This window comes from Ambystoma mexicanum, chromosome 11, assembly GCF_040938575.1.
Source record: "Ambystoma mexicanum isolate Mex_15411 chromosome 11, UKY_AmexF1_1, whole genome shotgun sequence".
Lineage (NCBI taxonomy): Eukaryota > Metazoa > Chordata > Amphibia > Caudata > Ambystomatidae > Ambystoma > Ambystoma mexicanum.
This window is the reverse complement of record NC_090934.1, coordinates 58,949,490-58,968,863: the sequence shown is the minus strand read 5'-3', so window position 1 is coordinate 58,968,863 and position 19,374 is coordinate 58,949,490. Positions and strand designations below refer to the sequence as shown.

Below are 19,374 nucleotides of genomic sequence, written 5' to 3'. Positions count from 1 at the left end.
TAGCCGTAGCAGGGATCATTGTCAATATCGTCGTCACATCAGGCACAATTGGAAATTGTGGGGCGACAACTCTGTTAATAGCACGAAGATCAATTATGAACCGGTATGGAATTGCATTGTCGCCTTTCTTATATACAGGCAAGATCGGACTGTTACACAGACTACCTGTAATCTCCTCGATCACCCCACGATGCACAAAATCGGAGACAATGCATTTCAAAGCACGCTCGCCCTCAACAGATATTTTGTACTGCGGAATGCGTGGTAGTTTCACTCCATGTTTCAAAACTATTTTAACGGGCTCAATCTGTAATACCCCGACATCATTGTCGTCAACCGCCCATAAACATTCCGGGACAATGCTAAACTCAGGAGGTAAAGGTCTAATCAGGAACTGAGAATTAGGAAGTTGCTGTGGTGAAACCGTCAGCCGTACTCCATCAGAAGAACAATGAATTACTGCGTTCAATTTCTTTAACAAATTCAACCCCAGCAAATTTTCTCCACAGTTCGAAGTGAGAAGAAAAGGGCAATGGTCCGTAAAGGGACCCAAAGAAACAGACACCGGTGAAGAAACCGGACAAACAATTGGTATACCAGAAAACCCTACGGAAACATTTGTTTGCCCTGACAGTGGAATGTTTGGAACCCGGGAATGATCAATGGAGCACTTCTGTGCTCCAGTGTCTACCAAAAACTGGTGTTTCCTATTCCCTACTAATAATTCAACGTAGGGGCCTTTCTGATTAACGGGAATAGGTGAAGGTTCCAAACTCTGCTTCGGGCAATCCTAATGAAATAGAGCCTCGTCAGAAGGAAGCTCTTCAGAAAGGTAGGCAGCAGAAGGGTGATCAAATACGTTCCTCGAGTCCACACTCGAGGTCTGATTTTCCCGTGAAAAAGGTTGCTGAGGATCTTGCAAAAACTGACCTCTATCAGGGCCCCCAGCTCCAGGGCGGCCCCTAGGTCGTCTACCCATACTCCCAAACGCACTGTTTGACCTTTGTCGAAGGACGGGGCACTGTGCTTGCCAATGACCTTCCTGGCGGCAATAAGCACATTGATTAATATTCACAGGACCCAAAGGAGCATTTCCTTTTGGGACATACTGACCTCTGGTCTGTGTCGTGCCTACTCTGGGGTTTCTAACAATTTGTTGTAATAATACTTTGGTTTTCAAATCTCCTTTCCTTTTTTCAATTTTGTCCTTCTCATTATTAACACGGTTCTCATAATACTGAGCAATGTGCAAAACCTCAGATTGAGATTTTGCCTGCCAAGCGCTCTCAAAGGACATAATCTGTGACTGGATGTCAGGCAACAATCCACGTACAAATTTGTCCACAAACAACCTTTTCCCAGACTCTGTACCCAAATCCTGTCCACTGAAGTCATAAAATACCTGCTCAAATCTGTTAAAGAATTCGGTGGCGCCTTCAGTTTTTCCTTGAACACAGGCCGTAAGCTTGTCCCAAATCATTATTTTCTCTGGAATTATAGCTTTTAATTTTGCGACAATTCTATCAGGCAAAGTAAGTATTACCTGTGGTGGTTTCTCACCAGCTGGTCTTTCCCCATCAATCCTAATCATATTAGCCCACGTATCTCCCAACCCTGGCACATCGTCTATTGTCCGAACCTGTTTCCATACATCTACGGGTAGGAGTACAGGAAATAGCAAGTCAATGTCACTTAAGGTGAACACAGAGGACTGCAGAACGGACTCTATTTCTTTGTAAAACCCTGTCAGGTTTTTCCTGATATCGGGAACTGATTGCCTAATAGTGTTCACTTCCTGTCGTGAAAACGGGACGTGAACGAATTGTGATACATAATGTGCAGGGATATCCACAGCGGGGGCACCAGTCCCAGCGTCGGCGGGGATCTCAACTTTTGGGACAAAGGTCGGAGGAACCTCTCTCATAGGCAACTGAGATATAGGTACCTCCGGCCGCTTACTAAGTAACAGAGCCAGGTCGAGCGCTAAGGCAGCTGAAGAAGTGTCGGGCAAAAAATCCCTTTTACAAATCCCCAATAATTCTATGGGGCAACTAACCTTCCTTCCTACACATTCTTCTTGCAGGTACTGTACCATTACCTGAATTACATTTCTTTGCATTTCTACTGTATACTGACTATACGTGTCATATACTTCATCTGGCGGAATCGATGAATCCGAGATCCATCGAATCGCATCTTTGGTACAAATTCGTATTTCCTCAGGTGCCGATCTACGACACGGAAGGAACCGTTTCTGTACATATATTCTATCGTCTTCGTCATCCTCATCTCGTGACTTTTCAAAGTCTTTCCTATACTCAAACAATTTTTCAACATGCCCATATACTTTCTGCTCTGTGTCCCTCGAAAGTGCCAAAGCATTCAGATCTCTCACTCCTTGTGGAAGATCCGAATTTTGTAATCTACCCCACATCACACATAAATGAGTCCCCAAACCTTCGATAAAAACATTTTTCTTGGGAAAACTATTCAAATTAGATAATGTGGAAAAAACATTAACTTGATCACCTTTCTCCATACAGTGCTTAGCCCATGCAAACAATTCCTGTTTCTTATCTACAGAAACAGTATTACGAGTGACGATCTTTGATCCTGCACCTGGATCAACTTCAGTCAATACGGGACCACTCGGGAGCGGAGGTGCAGGTAAATTTAATAAAGGTGCAACTATCGGTACAGAAAGAAGGGGCGGTGCGATAGGTGGAGGAACAACAACTAGAGGACTAGGAACAATAGGTTGTACAGGGGGAACAGGAATAACAGCAGGAACAACAGCAGGAATGGGCAGAGCGCCCAAAATAGGAACATACGGAGGTGGCGCAGAGGCACCAGGCCTGCGTTCGTTTAACAATTTCTCAATAAATTCTTCGGAAACATGGAAATCTTTAGAGGGGTAAATTTTTTGGATTCCAAGTGAAAAAGCCCTATCCATATTTTAAACTGATTCTGAATGTTTTTCTTTATCATATAACAACGCTTTTTCGGCGTTTGTTTTATGACGGCGTGCATGTTTGTCCCTACTTTTAAGCTGCTGTAACGCTTCTTTTTTCCAATTCTGTAGAACATCAAAGGCTGCGGGTCTAGCCTTCTTTTTTAGCAAGACTGATTCTAGGTATTCAATACGGGGGATCTCAAAACTACCGTTGATTGGCCACTGAAATTCGGAGGCATGTCTGGTCTGTCTGTGCCAAATATCATTAAATACTATACTACCAATGCCATACTTACAGTACATAGTACATGCCGGCGACCCCTCCTGTGGTGCCGGGCGGCTAAATTCCAAAGATTGTCGATCGCTGCGGAACAGAGCCCTAAAGCAGCTAGACAATTTCCGAGGCATTTCACAAAAAATTGGTGTTACCTGGTCAATAATTGTGTCTGCAGATACAATACGCCAAATTCAAATTGTCAGGGTTAAATTAAGAGCCGGGTCACGACTGCACCTGACCAAACCTAAGGAGGACCGTACGGTTTATCAAGAACTTACCTAACGAATTTTACCTTGTGTTTGGTGGTTTCGACAAATCTGCCCGCCTCAAAAATGGACCCTCGTCAAGATGCCATGTCAGACCACACGACTATCGTCCAAGGATCGGATCGTGCAGCGCTGCCGAGGTATCGTGTCTCGTTCGGTCGGGCCCGCAGAATCACACCGTCCGATCCCGGTTCGATAGTCTGCGTCAACCTTCAATGATCCGGCATCAATCTTGAGGGTCCCTGTTCGGGCGCCAACTGTGAAAACATAGAAATTGATATGAGGCTGGGAAGCCCAAAGTAAACACATCAACACAGGTTACAAAGAACATACAAGTGCTTTATTTAAAAGCTACAACAGTTACCAAAAGTCAATTGACAAACGGATAGCTATTCGGCTCTCAGAGTAACGTAACGAACTTCAACGAAGGTTCGATGCATTAGTAGAGAGACCGTACATTGGAATACTTGGGCTTTTATATTCTTTATTCAGCCCTGGCCAACCCCCTCGCGGGTTAACCATTCTTGGGACCAGGCCTAGGGTTCCTTGCCAGGTCAATCCCATAATGTATGCATTTTGATCAGTTCCGCTGATACAGTTGTTCATTTACACATAGGTCAGGGATATGACAAGGTCTTAGTTCGCGACCCCGACAAGTGGCCTGCAGGCATATTAATTATTCATGTGTGCGGAGGTCACAACGGCCAGAATCTCACTCAGAATGTCATTCGGCCTCCATTTTGATGTTCAGGGTGACTTCCACATTACAAGAGAACCTAAAATGGCGGCTAAATCCAAGATGGCGACTTACATAACTTTTCGTTAAGGTCAAGACCTTGCAGCGGAGTCTATTTACATGATATTTTAGACAACTTGGCGTAGGCCAACACACATTCAAATACTGCGATAGGAGGCATAATATCATTTCAATTCCAACAATGACAGAAGCAATATATATCTTGAGAGCGTCTAGGAGTATTGTTAGTCTATGTGGATGTGCACAATTGATAGAGGTCGAGATATGCAGGACGGCTTCCCGGTGTTAACATTGTAAATAAAGTGAACTTAATACCATGTACATGTTGTAGGTATGCGACATGGAGTATAGCGCACAGTCAGATATGCCTGGGCTTGCAAGGGTCAGGTAATGGGAGGGCGGGAGTGTACGACTTAACAGAAGAGGTTGTTATATGCAGATATTTTAGGGCAGTAAGGAGCGTACGGCAGGAGAGGGCAAGAGTTGCAATACAGTGAGGCAATGCGCTGGCTAGTATGTGCTTGGAAGAGCGTACTAGTACAATGGACTAGGCAGCTCATAGGGTACATGCAGGGCTGGTTGGTGGGTACCACGGTTGATATGTACTGAATGGGCACACTCTCTTAGAGGATAGCATTTAAAGATTACCTTGTAGAAAGTTCTTGAGGGGGGTCCATCATGCAGAGGGACCGGCCGACGGCTGGGAAGGCGTGGACAGGCTGCAACACGGTAAGAGGCCTTAGTGCAGGCCTTGGTGCTGGAGGCCGGCTTACGCCTGCCGGCTTAAAGATTGGTCCGAATATAATGCAAATCAGCCAATGAGGGGAGTTGGCAGCCTGGAAGTGCCTAAACCAGGAAGTAGGCAAGCTGCTGATGTCGGGCGGCCATCTTGGAATGGCGCCCGCTGAACCCTGCTACATTCATTGCAATGCCCATTCAGCTAGGGAATCCTGTACTGGCCTGATTCTGGAGGGCTTATGTTCATACAGTAATACAGTAGGTCTATCTCTAGTAGGCCTGGGATCCTGTACTGGCCTGATTCTGGAAGGCCTATGGTCATATGGTACGTCTATATCTGGTAGGCCTGGGACATATTAAGCTTGTAAAATGAACAGAATCCTGGTCTCTTGTCACTTGAGCTGAAGCTGGAAATAGGGCTTGAACTTGAAGTTCCAGGCATGATATGATATGATATGGCATTTATAATGCGCCTATACACAAGTGTTTCATGATAGCGAGTGCCCTTACTCCCGTTGAATTCTGCGGACAAGAATACTCTGCAAGACCAATTACAAAGACAATTGCATGGCAGAAGGCATGGGTGATGAGAGATGCAAGGCTAATTGGAGGGTGAGGTAGCTCTGTGTCCTATCTAAACCTGGGTTTTGGCTTAAGTGTTGCTAAATGAACCGAATGTTCCAGACAAGCGTGCCAACCAAATGTTGTAGTCCAGATAACAAAGGACCTTATAGTTTGTGAAACCAATGAAACACTCTGTGTATGAGATGTTTCTGAGAGTACATGTTTTTAGAGGTAGGCATAAGTTGTCCACCTGATGTCGGACGGTCAATAACAATCTTACCTCTTATACAATTGTATATCTAAATATTTCCCTTAAACAATCCGGACCATTGATAGGTTTTTCATTATTACCACGTAATATGACATCATTCTGAAGAATAATGAGTGTAAGGATTGTATTATTTGTGGAGATCATTGAGAGACTGAGCGTACGTCTGTTGAAGTTTGTTGTAACCTCCCTGTTTTAGATAATTGTTAATAAAACAGTAACTTGCCATTTTCTTGAGTTTGACCAGTTATTTGGACTCTGACTTATTCTGGTGTAATGCTATCCTACTAAACGCACCTTCCAAGGGTCATAACGTTACTACCATTTGTCTGATGGGGTTGTGTTGTCATTGCCTCATAAACCCCACTTCTCAGATTCTATGAGTAAGATTTTTAAGAGACTTAGTGCAAGTGACGCAGACAGATACCAACAAGGAAGACAACGGATCAAGGCCCAATCCAGATGGGAGGAACCGTGCCCACAAGTGAACTTGGTTCCCAGTGCCCACTGCTGATGTCCCACACAGAGGGGAGAAAGGTGCCAAGGAAGTCACACAGATTGACCAGTCTGCCAGAGCCCTACTGACTTGTGTCCATTAAAGAAATTCAAAACATATGTGAACTGAGCCCTATAAAAGTATATTTAAAGTTACATGCCTATACTATCCAAAATATAGCGCTGGGGAAATGTACCTCTGCTGATTAGAAATTAATACAACAAATCTCCAGCCCCCGCAGAGCCCAAGGGTGTAGCAGACATGTGAATCTGAGTGATCAGCAAGTGTGCAGCAGACCTGTGAACTCTGAGTGATCAGCAAGGGCGTAGCAGACCTGTGAACTCTGAGTGATCAGCAAGGGTGCAGCAGACCTGTGAACTCTGAGTGATCAGCAAGGGTGCTGCAGACCTGTGAACTCTGAGTGATCAGCAAGGATGTAGCAGACATGTGAACCCTGAGTGATCAGCAAGGGTGTAGCAGACACGTGAATCTGAGTGATCAGCAAGTGTGCAGCAGACCTGTGAACTCTGAGTGATCAGCAAGGGCATAGCAGACCTGTGAACTCTGAGTGATCAGCAAGGGTGTAGCAGGCATCTGAACTCTGAATGATCAGCAAGGGTGTAGCAGACACGTGAACTCTGCGGTGTAGCAGACGACATGTGAACTCTGAGGGATCAGCAAGGGTGTAGCAGACATGTGAACTCAGTGATCAGCAAGGGTGCAGCAGACATGTGAACTCTGAGGGATCAGCAAGGGTGTAGCAGACATGTGAACTCAGTGATCAGCAAAGGTGTAGCAGACATGTGAACCCTGAGTGATCAGCAAGGGTGTAGCAGACCTGAGAACTCCGAGTGATCAGCAAGGGTGTAGCAGACCTGAGAACTCCGAGTGATCAGCAAGGGTGTAGCAGACCTGAGAACTCCCTAGTGATCAGCAAGGGTGTAGCAGGCCTGTGAACTCTGAGTGATCAGAAAGGGTGCAGCAGACCTGTGAACTCTGAGTGATCAGCAAGGGTCTAGCAGACATGTGAACTCTGAGTGATCAGCAAGGGTGTAGCAGACCTGTGAACTCTGAGTGATCAGCAAGGGTCTAGCAGACATGTGAACTCTGAGTGATCAGCAAGGGTGTAGCAGACCTGTGAACTCTGAGTGATCAGCAAGGGTGTAGCAGATCTCTGAGTGATCAGCAAGGGTGCAGCAGACCTGTGAACTCGGAGTGATCAGCAAGGGTGCAGGAGACATGTGAACTCTGAGTGATCAGCAAGGGTGTAGCAGACATGTGAACTCTGAGGTGTAGCAGACGACATGTGAACTCTGAGTGATCAGCAAGGGTGCAGCAGACATGTGAACTCTGAGTGATCAGCAAGGGTGTAGCAGACCTGAGAACTCTGAGTGATCAGGAAGGGTGTAGCAGATCTCTGAGTGATCAGCAAGGGTGTAGCAGACTTGTGAACTCTGAGTGATCAGCAAGGGTACATCAGACATGTGAACTCCGAGTGATCAGCAAGGGTGCAGCAGACATGTGCACTCCGAGTGATCAGCAAGGGTGTAGCAGACATGTGAACTCTGAGTGATCAGCAAGGGTGCAGCAGACCTGTGAACTCTGAGTGATCAGCAAGGGTGCAGCAGCATGTAATCTCTGTGTGATCAGCAAGGGTGCAGCAGCATGTCATCTCTGAGTGATCAGCAAGGGGGCAGCAGCATGTAATCTCTGAGTGATCAGCAATGGTGCAGCAGGCTTGTGAACTCTGAGCGATCAGCAAGTGTGTAGCAGACCTGTGAACACTGAGTGATCAGCAAGGGTGCAGCAGCATGTAATCTCCGAGTGATCAGCAAGGGTGCAGCAGCATGTAATATCTGAGTGATCAGCAAGGGTGCAGCAGCATGTAATCTCTGAGTGATCAGCAATGGTGCAGCAGACGTATGAACTCCGTGTGACCAGCAAGGGTGCAGCAGACATGTGCACTCCGAGTGATCAGCAAGGGTGCAGCAGACATGTGAACTCCGAGTGATCAGCAAGGGTGTAGCAGACATGTGAACTCCGAGTGATCAGCAAGGATGCAGCAGACATGTGAACTCCGAGTGATCAGCAAGGGTGCAGCAGACATGTGCACTCTGAGTGATCAGCAAGGGTACAGCAGACATGTGAACTGCGAGTGATCAGCAAGGGTGCAGCAGACATGTGCACTCCGAGTGATCAGCAAGGGTGCAGCAGACATGTGAACTCTGAGTGATCAGCAAGGGTGCAGCAGACATGTGCACTCCGAGTGATCAGCAAGGGTGCAGCAGACATGTGAACTGCGAGTGATCAGCAAGGGTGCAGCAGACATGTGCACTCCGAGTGATCAGCAAGGGTGCAGCAGACATGTGAACTCCGAGTGATCAGCAAGGGTGCAGCAGACATGTGCACTCCGAGTGATCAGCAAGGGTGCAGCAGACATGTGAACTGCGAGTGATCAGCAAGGGTGCAGCAGACATGTGAACTGCGAGTGATCAGCAAGCGATCATTAGATCGAATACCCTATGAAAGGCTTCATGTAAATAAACGTCCTTATAGTTGAAAAGGGGATGTGGTTGAGGGAATTTGATCAGCACAGACCTGTGAGGGAGTCCGATTCTCCCTTTCATTAGCCCTGTCAAATAAGGCATTATTTAGAATCCAACCATTTTCAAACGTTTTTAATTTTACATCTGCGGCCAATTCTTGTTGATTTGTAAGTACTTTTACACTTTTGATTTGCCCCAATCAGTATTTGTGATATTCTCAAATTAACATGACCCATTCTCTTCCAACATGTTAAGATGCAAAGTTCTTTAAATGCTATTTTAATTGTTGCTTTTGTCAGAGCTCAAACAGTCGCCTGTTGATTTAAGGGTGGGTTTTTGTCTTGAATAGGTGATGCCATTTCAATCCTGCATTGTTTATTCAGTTGTGATAGAAAAAGAAATCTAGGCAAGCTGTGGTTTTTTGGCATGAATTGAATTGTGAGCTTGTATTTACCAGTAGAGTTTTAGGAGTAATTCCCGTGTATATTCAGAGTGGCAGCTCCTGTGAATGGCCTCATTCTATATTTTAAATTTTAAAAAAAATATTATTGCAAAACTATTTGTTTCTTGTGCCAAACAGTGGGAGTGTCATATTTTTAGTCCATTAAATTGGGGTTGCCCATATCCATAAAACGAGGTGGTTTGTAAAATTGTCCTGAACAGCTGCTGCTCAGGTGAAGTTGGGTTACACTTCCCAGCCTTGGAACCCATCAGCACATCTCCCCTCCCAGCCATCGAGTGAGGACTACTTCCTTGCAACATGAATGCAATGCCATTTCCAGGACCTCAATAAACACACCAGCGCCATCCGAGCTGCAATGGCTGCAGTGATGATCACCTCAGCAGCTAACATTGGGTCTTGTCCAGTTCATTTGATGCCTACCCCTATTTGTGGAGTTCTGCTGGTGGCGCCACCAGTTGCTCTACTACCTTCACTTCCACCTCTGCCTCCTGCACCTGTGCTGACACCTCCTGCTGCATCAGGCAGTGCTCTGGTGGAGATGCCTACTGCGGCATTAAGCAGTGCTCTGGTGGAGGTGCCTACTGCGGCATCAGGCAGTGCTCTGGTGGAGGTGCCTACTGCGGCATCAGGCAGTGCTCTGGTGGAGGTGCCTACTGCGGCATTAAGCAGTGCTCTGGTGGAGGTGCCTACTGCTGCATCAGGCAGTGCTCTGGTGGAGGTGTCTACTGCGGCATTAAGCAGTGCTCTGGTTGAGGTGCCTACTGCGGCATTAAGCAGTGCTCTGGTTGAGGTGCCTACTGCGGCATTAAGCAATGCTCTGGTTGAGGTGCCTACTGCTGCATCAGGCAATGCTCTGGTTGAGGTGCCTACTGCTCCATCAGGCAATGCTCTGGTGGAGGTGCCTACTGCTGCATCAGGCAGTGCTCTGGTGGAGGTGCCTACTGCTGCATCAGGCAGTGCTCTGGTGGAGGTGCCTACTGCGGCATCAGGCAGTGCTCTGGTGGAGGTGCCTACTGCGGCATCAGGCAGTGCTCTGGTGGAGGTGCCTACTGCTGCATCAGGCAGTGCTCTGGTGGAGGTGCCTACTGCAGCATCAGGCAGTGCTCTGGTGGAGGTGCCTACTGCTGCATCAGGCAGTGCTCTGGTGGAGGTGCCTACTGCGGCATTAAGCAGTGCTCTGGTGGAGGTGCCTACTGCTGCATCAGGCAGTGCTCTGGTGGAGGTGCCTACTGCTGCATCAGGCAGTGCTCTGGTGGAGGTGCCTACTGCGGCATTAAGCAGTGCTCTGGTTGAGGTGCCTACTGCGGCATTAAGCAATGCTCTGGTTGAGGTGCCTACTGCTGCATCAGGCAATGCTCTGGTTGAGGTGCCTACTGCTCCATCAGGCAATGCTCTGGTGGAGGTGCCTACTGCTGCATCAGGCAGTGCTCTGGTTGAGTTGCCTTCTGCGGCATTAATCGGTGCTCTGGTGGGGGTGCCTACTGCGGCATTAAGCAGTGCTCTGGTTGAGGTGCCTACTGCGGCATTAATCGGTGCTCTGGTGGAGGTGCCTACTGCGGCATTAAGCAGTGCTCTGGTTGAGGTGCCTACTGCGGCATTTATCAGTGCTCTGGTGGAGGTGCCTACTGCGGCATTAAGCAGTGCTCTGGTTGAGGTGCCTACTGCGGCATTAAGCAATACTCTGGTGGAGGTGCCTACTGCGGCATTAAGCAGTGCTCTGGTTGAGGTGCCTACTGCTGCATCAAGCAATGCTCTGGTTGAGTTGCCTTCTGCGGCATTAATCGGTGCTCTGGTGGAGGTGCCTACTGCGGCATTAAGCAGTGCTCTGGTTGAGGTGCCTACTGCTGCATCAGGCAATGCTCTGGTTGAGGTGCCTACTGCGGCATTAAGCAGTGCTCTGGTGGAGGTGCCTACTGTTGCATCAGGCAATGCTCTGGTTGAGGTGCACTAGACTCACCTATGGGCCGACCTCTTGGATACTGACACACAGCGGAAAGCAGTTGCCTGCCCTATATTTGCCTCTAGTAAAATGATGGCGGGCATTAAGGAATTTCTGGGCATCCCAGATATCAAAGGCAACAGCTAAGGAGGGAAGCAGTCTAGCACTCTTCCTAGTAAGCAGAGCCCACCTTCATTCTGGTGTCTACCTTTAAAAGGGGTGTCCTAAAGGAAGTACAACAAATCTGGGAAAGGTTTTATTCTTTGCTCCCCACAACTATGAACACTGATATTGATAAAATATCTTCCTAGCTTCAAAGACCCAGACTCGATCATCTGTTGTGGTGGTGTCATGCCTGCGCCATGGGCGCATCCATTTGCGCTCAATATGGACTATTTGTTATCATTTATTTACAACAGACTCTTGGATCCATCTATATTTACTTTGGGGACTTTATTTCCCATTTGCGAGACTTTGGTGCTTTATTATTTTTTCCAACAAACTATGCATACCATAATGCACTTGGCTACAAGCATCGATTCCTGGCTGTTCCTATTGGTCATCAAAGGAACTACACCCCCCAGAAGCCCTAGGGATTTGCTCTGCTTCCACCAGCCCAGGAACAGAAAGGGAGGTGGCCGATTGCCTGCAGGTGTGCTTTGCCAGGTGCAACCAATTAGCCTGCCTCTGTGCTGGGCTAGGCAGTATATAAGGCTGCTGCCTGCAGTGGCTCAGCCTCTTGCATTGAGAGTCCTTCCTCCACCTTTCGCGTCTTTCTACGGATCTTTGTATGCTGTTTACCATCTCTCCTGCTTGGATCCTGCCTTGCAGCTTGCTACACCCTGCTGCCTACAGCCCTAGCCTTCTGGGCTCCCTGCCTCAGTCCAGCTCCTCTGGGCTTCCTGCCTTGCAGCTTGCTACACCCTGCTGCCTACAGCCCTAGCCTTCTGGGCTCCCTTCCTCAGTCCAGCTCCTCTGGGCTTCCTGCCTTGCAGCCTGCTACACTTCGCTGCCTCCTGCCATTGCCTTCCAGGCTCCCGGCCTCACAGCCCTGCTCCTTTGGGCTCTCCACATTGCAGCTGATCACGCTCTGCTGCCTTCCAGCTTCCGCCCTTGCCCTGCCGGGCTCTCCACATTGCAGCCGATCACGCTCTGCTGCCTTCCAGCCTCTGCCCTTGCCCTGCGGGCTCTCTACATTTCAGCTGATCACGCTCTGCTGCTTTCCAGCCTCAGCCCTTGTCCTCTGGGCTCCCTGCTCTGCAGCCTGCCTCACTCCGGCTGCCTTCAGCCCTTGTCCTCTGGGCTCCCTGCTCTGCAGCCTGCCTCACTCCGGCTGCCTTCAGCCTTTGTCCTTTGGGCTCCCTGCTCTGCAGCCTACCTCACTCCGGTTGCCTACAGCCCTTGTCCTCTGGCCTTCCTACTTTGCAGCTTATCACGCTCCGCTGCCTACTACCTATCTTTTTCCGCTGGGTTCTCGGCCTAGCAGCCCGCTACAGTCCTCTGCTGCCCTAAGCCCTTTTCATCTGGGCTCTCTAACTTACAGCCCTGCTCCTGTGGGCTTGCTCATTGCTTTCCTGCTCCTCTGAGCTCTCAACCTTGTTCCTTACTGTCCTCTGCTATCCTATCCTGTTACACGACTTTCCCTTCATTTCCTTCTGCTAGTTTGCTATCACCTCCTTTCCTGGATTTGTCTGTAGTATCTTCTCTTGTACTGTTTGTAGACCCTTTTGTACAGAGCTTGTCTGTTGGTTCCCATCAGTCAACCTCTGCCCCTTCCCTTGTTTCGTTTCTACATTACAGACACCCATAGCTGCTGTTCCAAGCCATGAGCAAACAGCGTGGGCCTCTGTTATAGCAAACTGTGCAGAAGGCTAGAGTATTTCCTAAGGTTCGTGGAATACTCTTTCCCTTATCTGCATACACCCCAAGAGGGAATTCATTCTGTACCTTTTTCCCTTGCTACTCTGGCCTACTCTTTGTTCTCTTTCCTCTCTGCTGTGTGTGTACTTATCTGTCCACTTTATTTTGGCACAACCACCCAAACCCTTTCTGGGTGTCTTGTGCTACTCTTAATAGAGTGCCATCCCTGACAGGTGGCCACCATTTTATGGGGGAAACCCTCTTCACCCTCTTCACATCAGCTTCCACACCAGCGGAAAAGGATGAAACAATGTTGGATGACATTGGCTGCCTGGGTTATCAAAACTCACCATTGTGCTTCTGCGAGGCAAAAACTGATGGCTTACTCGAAGCATGCAATCGGAGCCCAAGGAACGCGCTTGGTGACTTTGAAAGGGTCCTCCTGCTGGACTAAGAGGGCCACTTCAGGGCAGGACGCTGATGCTTGTGAGGTTGCGGCCAATATGATGGAGTCACCTCTCCATCACATTGATGCCGTGGCTCATGATATGTCTATGAGGGCAGGCATACATCAATGGTGGACACAAGACCACCATCTCCTTCAAGGCACTTCCTTCCAGAACATAGTGCCTCAGTAGACCGTGACTACAGATTCTTCCATGTTGGGGCGCAGAGGGTCACCCAAAAAAGACTCTCTGCTAACAAGTTATGGATTGAGCACATCAACTTTCTGGATTAGAAGGCCATCTTTCAGAACTTAAAAACTTTGCTCCAAGTCATTTTGGGAAATAATGTGTTCGTTGTTAAAATGGGCTATTATGACAACACACCAGGATTTGGGTAGGGCGTGTGGGTTCACCCCTAATGTAAAAGTTCTGTACCTGTAGTTTAATGGGATTGAGCTCTGTCACTTGACTACTGAGGAAGTGCTAACAAAAAAGAAAACATTACTACACATGGCCAAGTCTTTGGTCTCCCCGACAAAGCAGCTTCAAAACATTTCAGCATCCAACTACCCAGAACACATGATATGATATCCTTTTTATAACGAGCCTATACACAAGTGTTTCAAGGTGTGAAATGTCATACTGGACATGTCTATGTTTTCCCAGGCGTTTAGTGGATTCTCTGACAGTAAACACACACCACAGGATTGGTGTTCAAGTGACTAGAGAAGAGGTCAGTGAGGGGAAACCACTAATGGATTCCACTCAACTGGTCATGCATCTGGAGACAGAAGCAAGGAGTGACTCCCTCATGCCTGATCATCTCTCCCCAGTGGTAGGTAGGCTAATGTGATATTTAGATGACTGGGTCACCCTCTCATGTTGGCCCTGGGTAAGGATGTTGCTGGGCAGAGTTTATCAGCTGGGTCTTGCTCCTCAGCCTCCTTTTCACCTCCTCTTTCTCAGCAACTCTTTCTGAGAAGATCAAAAAGCTCCTGGGCATCTAGGAAATAGACCTAGCCCCCTCAAGATCAGAGGCAGATTCAAGGTTCAACCTTTTTATTGTCCACAAAATGGTCCCACAAGAAAAGATCAATATTATCTCGCTTGGGCATATCTGCTCCTCCTTATATCAGCAGGATAGAACTGGTGCAGAGGATCTGGAGGAGGCTTATCTTCACCTCCCAATCTTTTTTCCACAACCATAAATTTCTGATTTATTATGTAGGGACTTCCCATTTCTAGTACAAGATCCCCACCGCCCTCCCCTCTTCTGGTTCACTGCAGTGTAGGGGTGTTCAACAAGGTGATGGTGACTGTAGTGGGCTGCCTCGGAGCACAAAGAATACACGTCTGCCCCCCTTTAGTTAATTGGCTGGCATGGAGCCCCTTTGCAGTGGACCTTCACTCCTCCATGCAGTGCCTACTACAAACACTTTCTTTCGTGGGCTTGTCTCTGAACACGAAGAGGTCTTTCTTGATGCATTGTCCGAGGCTGACATATCTTGGCATTGTGTGGGTACCCAGCTGTGGAGAGTGATTCCCACGCCCGAGAGAGTCCAGGATCCCAAATCTACAGTTCAGATCTTTTTTATATAGAGTGTGGATTAGTTCTAGGAGTTCCAGGGCCTTCTGGCCTTTCTTCTGGAACATAGTGCCACAGGAGAAATTGACTACAGATTCCTTCATGTTTGGGTGCAGTGAGGCACCCACTTAAGCCTCTCTACTCACAATTTATGGGCTGAGCACATCAACTTTGTGGAAGAGAGAGCATCTTTATGAATCTAAAAACTTTGCTTCCAGTAAATTGGTGGAAGAATGAGTTGGTTGTTAAGGACAACTTGACAGCCATGTATTACGCCAACATCCCATGAAACAAAGTCCCCACAGCTTTGCTTGTGGGCTATGCAGCCTTGGGAGGGGGCCGTTCAGTCGAATATCTTCAAAATGGCGTCTCATGTAGTGGGAGAAAGCTCTTTGATGCTCCTTTCACTCAAACCACCAGGGAGAGCTTCACACTGCAATGATGGATCATCCTTTTTAGGTGTCCAGTGGAAAAGCTGACAGTAAAAATGTAGTCGTGGAAAAAGCGTGGTGAAAATGCCTTTGCGGTGAAAAAGTCTCCAAGCAAAGGTTTATCAAAAATGCAGCTGAAAAGTAACCACTAATTCAATTCTGTTAGGGTAAGGGCCAGGGTGTGGATGTCTTGAGATTGCCTGGCATGGGATTAGGGTAAATACTAGTCCTAGGATAGGAATTACGGCTAAGGGACGGCTATCCAAGGATTAAAGTACGGATCTGGATTAGAATTTGAGAAAGAGTTACAGTCAATGAGGATGTGGTGGTTTTATGATTGCCTAGTTTAGGGTAAGTAGCAGGCCTTTCAGGTAATTCATCTGATAACACTAGAGTCAGGGTATGGTTTAGAGTTAGAGGAATAGATGGGGGCAAGGAGGTCAGGGATTGCTGGTGATATTGGAGTGGAAGTATGAAAGGGTTTATCATAAAACTAAAGGTAATGTAAGGATCTCATGGTGGCAACAGGAAAGACAGACACAAGTGATCACAGTTCAAGGGTGTTTATTAAACTGTATAGGTAGGTTGGTAAAATGCCTAATCTAAACCTAAATCTAAGATGGGAGCAAGCTACGCACATCAAACAATAGTAAGGCAGTCTGAGTGGCGTCTTGTCAAAATAAAAGGGCCTATGCTAAAAAAAACTATTGCCAATCCTTACGCTGGATACAAAAAGAAGTGTGGGATAATGTTCATAAGAAAGAAGGAAGGGTTCACAAATAATAAGTCAGGATGTGGTAGTCAGAGTCTCCCTTCCCCACGTTTTTAGCACGGGACAAGGTAGGATTCTGGAGCACAGCACACGCTCAAGCTTTCCAAGCACGAGCCAGCAGTTCCATCATCAGCAATCAGGGCCTTCGGTGGTTAAGTCTCGTTTCTACAAAAAGTCTCTTTCCTCTGAAGACCAGATGGGTTTCAAAATAAACAATGGTTCCTTTCTGTACGCATGTTGGGGGATGCCATTGCGTGATGCCTTTTCACCCCTGGAATCCCCTCTTCTGGGCTCAGATCCACAAAAAGTTCTCAATGATATCCGTTCCGTCAGTGGTTAACTTGCAAGGGCCTGACAGGTTCAAAGTACCAAAACAAAAGTTAAACAAAAAGTTCTAGAGTTCTTCTCTAGTTGTACTTGGGTGATAGCTCTTCACCCCTGGGTGCCCCTCTTCCGGGCTTAGACCACACTCGAATATCAGCTCCTATTTGTCGGGTTGACTCTGGCATGGCATGCATTCAAAGACTTTCCCTGTTGTCAGTGGTCAAGGTGAGCGGGAGCGGTCAGGAGCATTGCTTCTCTACTTTTTTAAATAAAGTTTTACTGTTCCTGTACTTTTATTTTAAAAAGAAACCGTTCCAGAATAGTTTTGTTTTAAAAGAAAAGTGTAGGGAGAAGTTGAAATGTGCACTTTCAGTGCACTACATTGAATGTTCCCTTAAACAGAAGGTGCATGTGTTTGGGGGTTTGCATTGTGTGTGGGAGGGGACGTGCTGATGGGGTTTATGGGGAGCGGGGGCAGGCCAATAGGGAACATAGTTCCACTGCTTCTTTTCGTACACTTCGACCACTGCCTGTTTTACTTTTCTTTGTTGCATTCACGGTCGGTGGGTGTTAGCTTCTCACCATTGGATCCCCCTCTTCTGGGCTCAGACCCTACCCGACTATTCGCCTCCCTCCATCGGGTTCGCTATGGCTTTCAATGCAATTCTGTCTGTGACATTCACAAATCTTAATGTCTTTATAAACAGTTCACTGTGGACATCCCTCGGCCGGGTTCACTCTTGTCAACACACTGTATATTGGGACTTTGAGACGTCGCCACATGTTTATCGGCATATCTCCTTTGGGTTCACTATTGCCAATCTTGTCAATCGTGCCTTTTCTCATTTAACGCATACGATGCAGGATTAATTTCCCTTAGCTTAAAAAGCATCTGTCGGTCAAAGACTTTCGACCGTACAGAGGATTTTACAAGACCCCTTGTCTTTCCCAAGGCCTTCTGGTAATGCTAAGTTCAACAACCCGGTTATCGCCCAGAGTTTCCAGAGTGAGCCTCCATGTGGTGCCAGACTCCTCTGTTGCTGGTTTTCCCCCTTTTCAATATTAACAGTTCTTTGTAATACTTCACAGTTCAATTAGCCATTTGCTACTTTTGGTTCAACACAGTTCAGTTTCTTATCGGCTCTCCACTCGACTGACCTGCTGTGATGAACCACTTGCCTCTCTTCTCTCTGGAGTCAAGGTTGGTACCATGGAGACCAGTATCTCAATCCGGCTTGGTTATCAGCAGAGGAGGGTCCTGTGTACCGTTCACATCCGCTGCAACACACGCTGTCTATTGATTGCGGTCCTACCATTCTTTCCGCCGAGGTTACACAGGCCTTGGTTGGAAGGGTCAAGGTCGCTTCTCTCCTTGTCACCCTCTCAGTTTGCGCCGTCCTTCTTCTCCTCTTGAACTGCCGTGCTGAGTTAGCTCTCTCGACGTGCGGTCTGCCATGCCCATATTGCGCTCTTGTGCTCCAACTTTTATCCCTGTGGGGAAGAGAAAGGGACGTCAGGTGTGTGTGATTCTCTTTAATTGCCTGACCCTGCCTGACCCTTGGGTTGGGACATGTCAGGTAAACAGTTTTAGCATTTGTCTGTTGTCTGTCACCATGAAAGGAGGTGTTCGGGTTGAGAAAGGAGGGCGGTAGAGGTACTGAGTATCCTACAGGGTAGGGTGGAGAAAAAGTTTTATGCAGGATTATAGCTCTCGAACTAGGGGTTGGGTAAATTCTGAAGAGTGAGATTGGTAGGGGTTGTGGAATGAACGAAAATGACAAGAGTTTTTATCGTGACTTGAACAGGGGGCATTACGGGAATGGTAGTGTGTTGTCAATGCTTTATAGTGGGGTTTCGGGAACCAATAATCAAATGGGAAGTGAAGAAGAATGACTGGGAGTATTCGGGTAGGAAACAGGGAACAGGGATTCTGGGGAATGTGGTTTCTAAGTGCAACAGGGGGTCTAATGGATTCACCAGATGCGGTGGGGATGATGGATTCTTGAAAAGGAGGTTCATTGGGTGGAAGGGAGGTCGAGTTGATACAGTCCATGAAAGCCTCTAGGATCTCGTCTTCCTCTGCCCTTTTTCTGGTACAATACTGTGTCTCACCTGGGGAATTCCCCTGAGCATAACCCTGGGATCCCCTAGCCAGGTGATCCTCCCTCTCTCGTCACCCCCAGAGTTGGATGTGAGAGCGCCAGTCCTTCCCTGGCCACCTGAACAAGGGATTCTCAAGGTCTGCTGGGGAGAATACCCTCAGGTTTCTCACAGTAAGCATTAGGGTAATTCTATGGGTAGTATTATTTCAAAGTTTTGGGTTAGAGTTAGGACAAGGGCTCTGGAGGTTTAATGAGGTTCATGTTGGAGATAGGGTAATTCTTCTTGTTCTCTTTTTTTGGTGTTTTCTATCACACCACATGCAAACAAGATGCATTAGATCACTGAAGGGTTATGGTTAGGGAACGCTTACATAAGGGTCAGGCTTAGAATAATGTTTGTGGTTATAGTTAGGGTTAGGGTTATGGATAGGGCAGGAAGACTGTGGAGTGCTGTTGATTTCCTGGTTTTAGTAGGGGTTTGTGTCAGCATTAGGGTGAGAGTTGGGATTAGTATTAGGGTCGAGGTTAGGGAATGCTTACTTACGGCTCAGAGTCGGTAAAAACATTTCTGGTTAGAGTTAGGATTA

The 19,374-nt window shown here is 47.4% G+C and overlaps 1 protein-coding gene across 1 annotated transcript; it reads left to right on the top strand.

The window, feature by feature from the left end:
* Nucleotides 1-9,695: 9,695 nt before the first annotated feature.
* On the top strand, nt 9,696-11,279 carry LOC138504913 (streptococcal hemagglutinin-like). Its single transcript, XM_069625315.1, has one exon. The coding sequence runs from the start codon at nt 9,696-9,698 to the stop codon at nt 11,277-11,279; it is 1,584 nt and encodes a 527-aa protein (XP_069481416.1).
* Nucleotides 11,280-19,374: the final 8,095 nt, after the last annotated feature.

Coding starts and splice junctions, on each gene's coding strand:
- LOC138504913 (XM_069625315.1), top strand. CDS start 9,696: ATGATCACCTCAGCAGCTAACATTGGGTCTTGTCCAGTTCATTTGATG.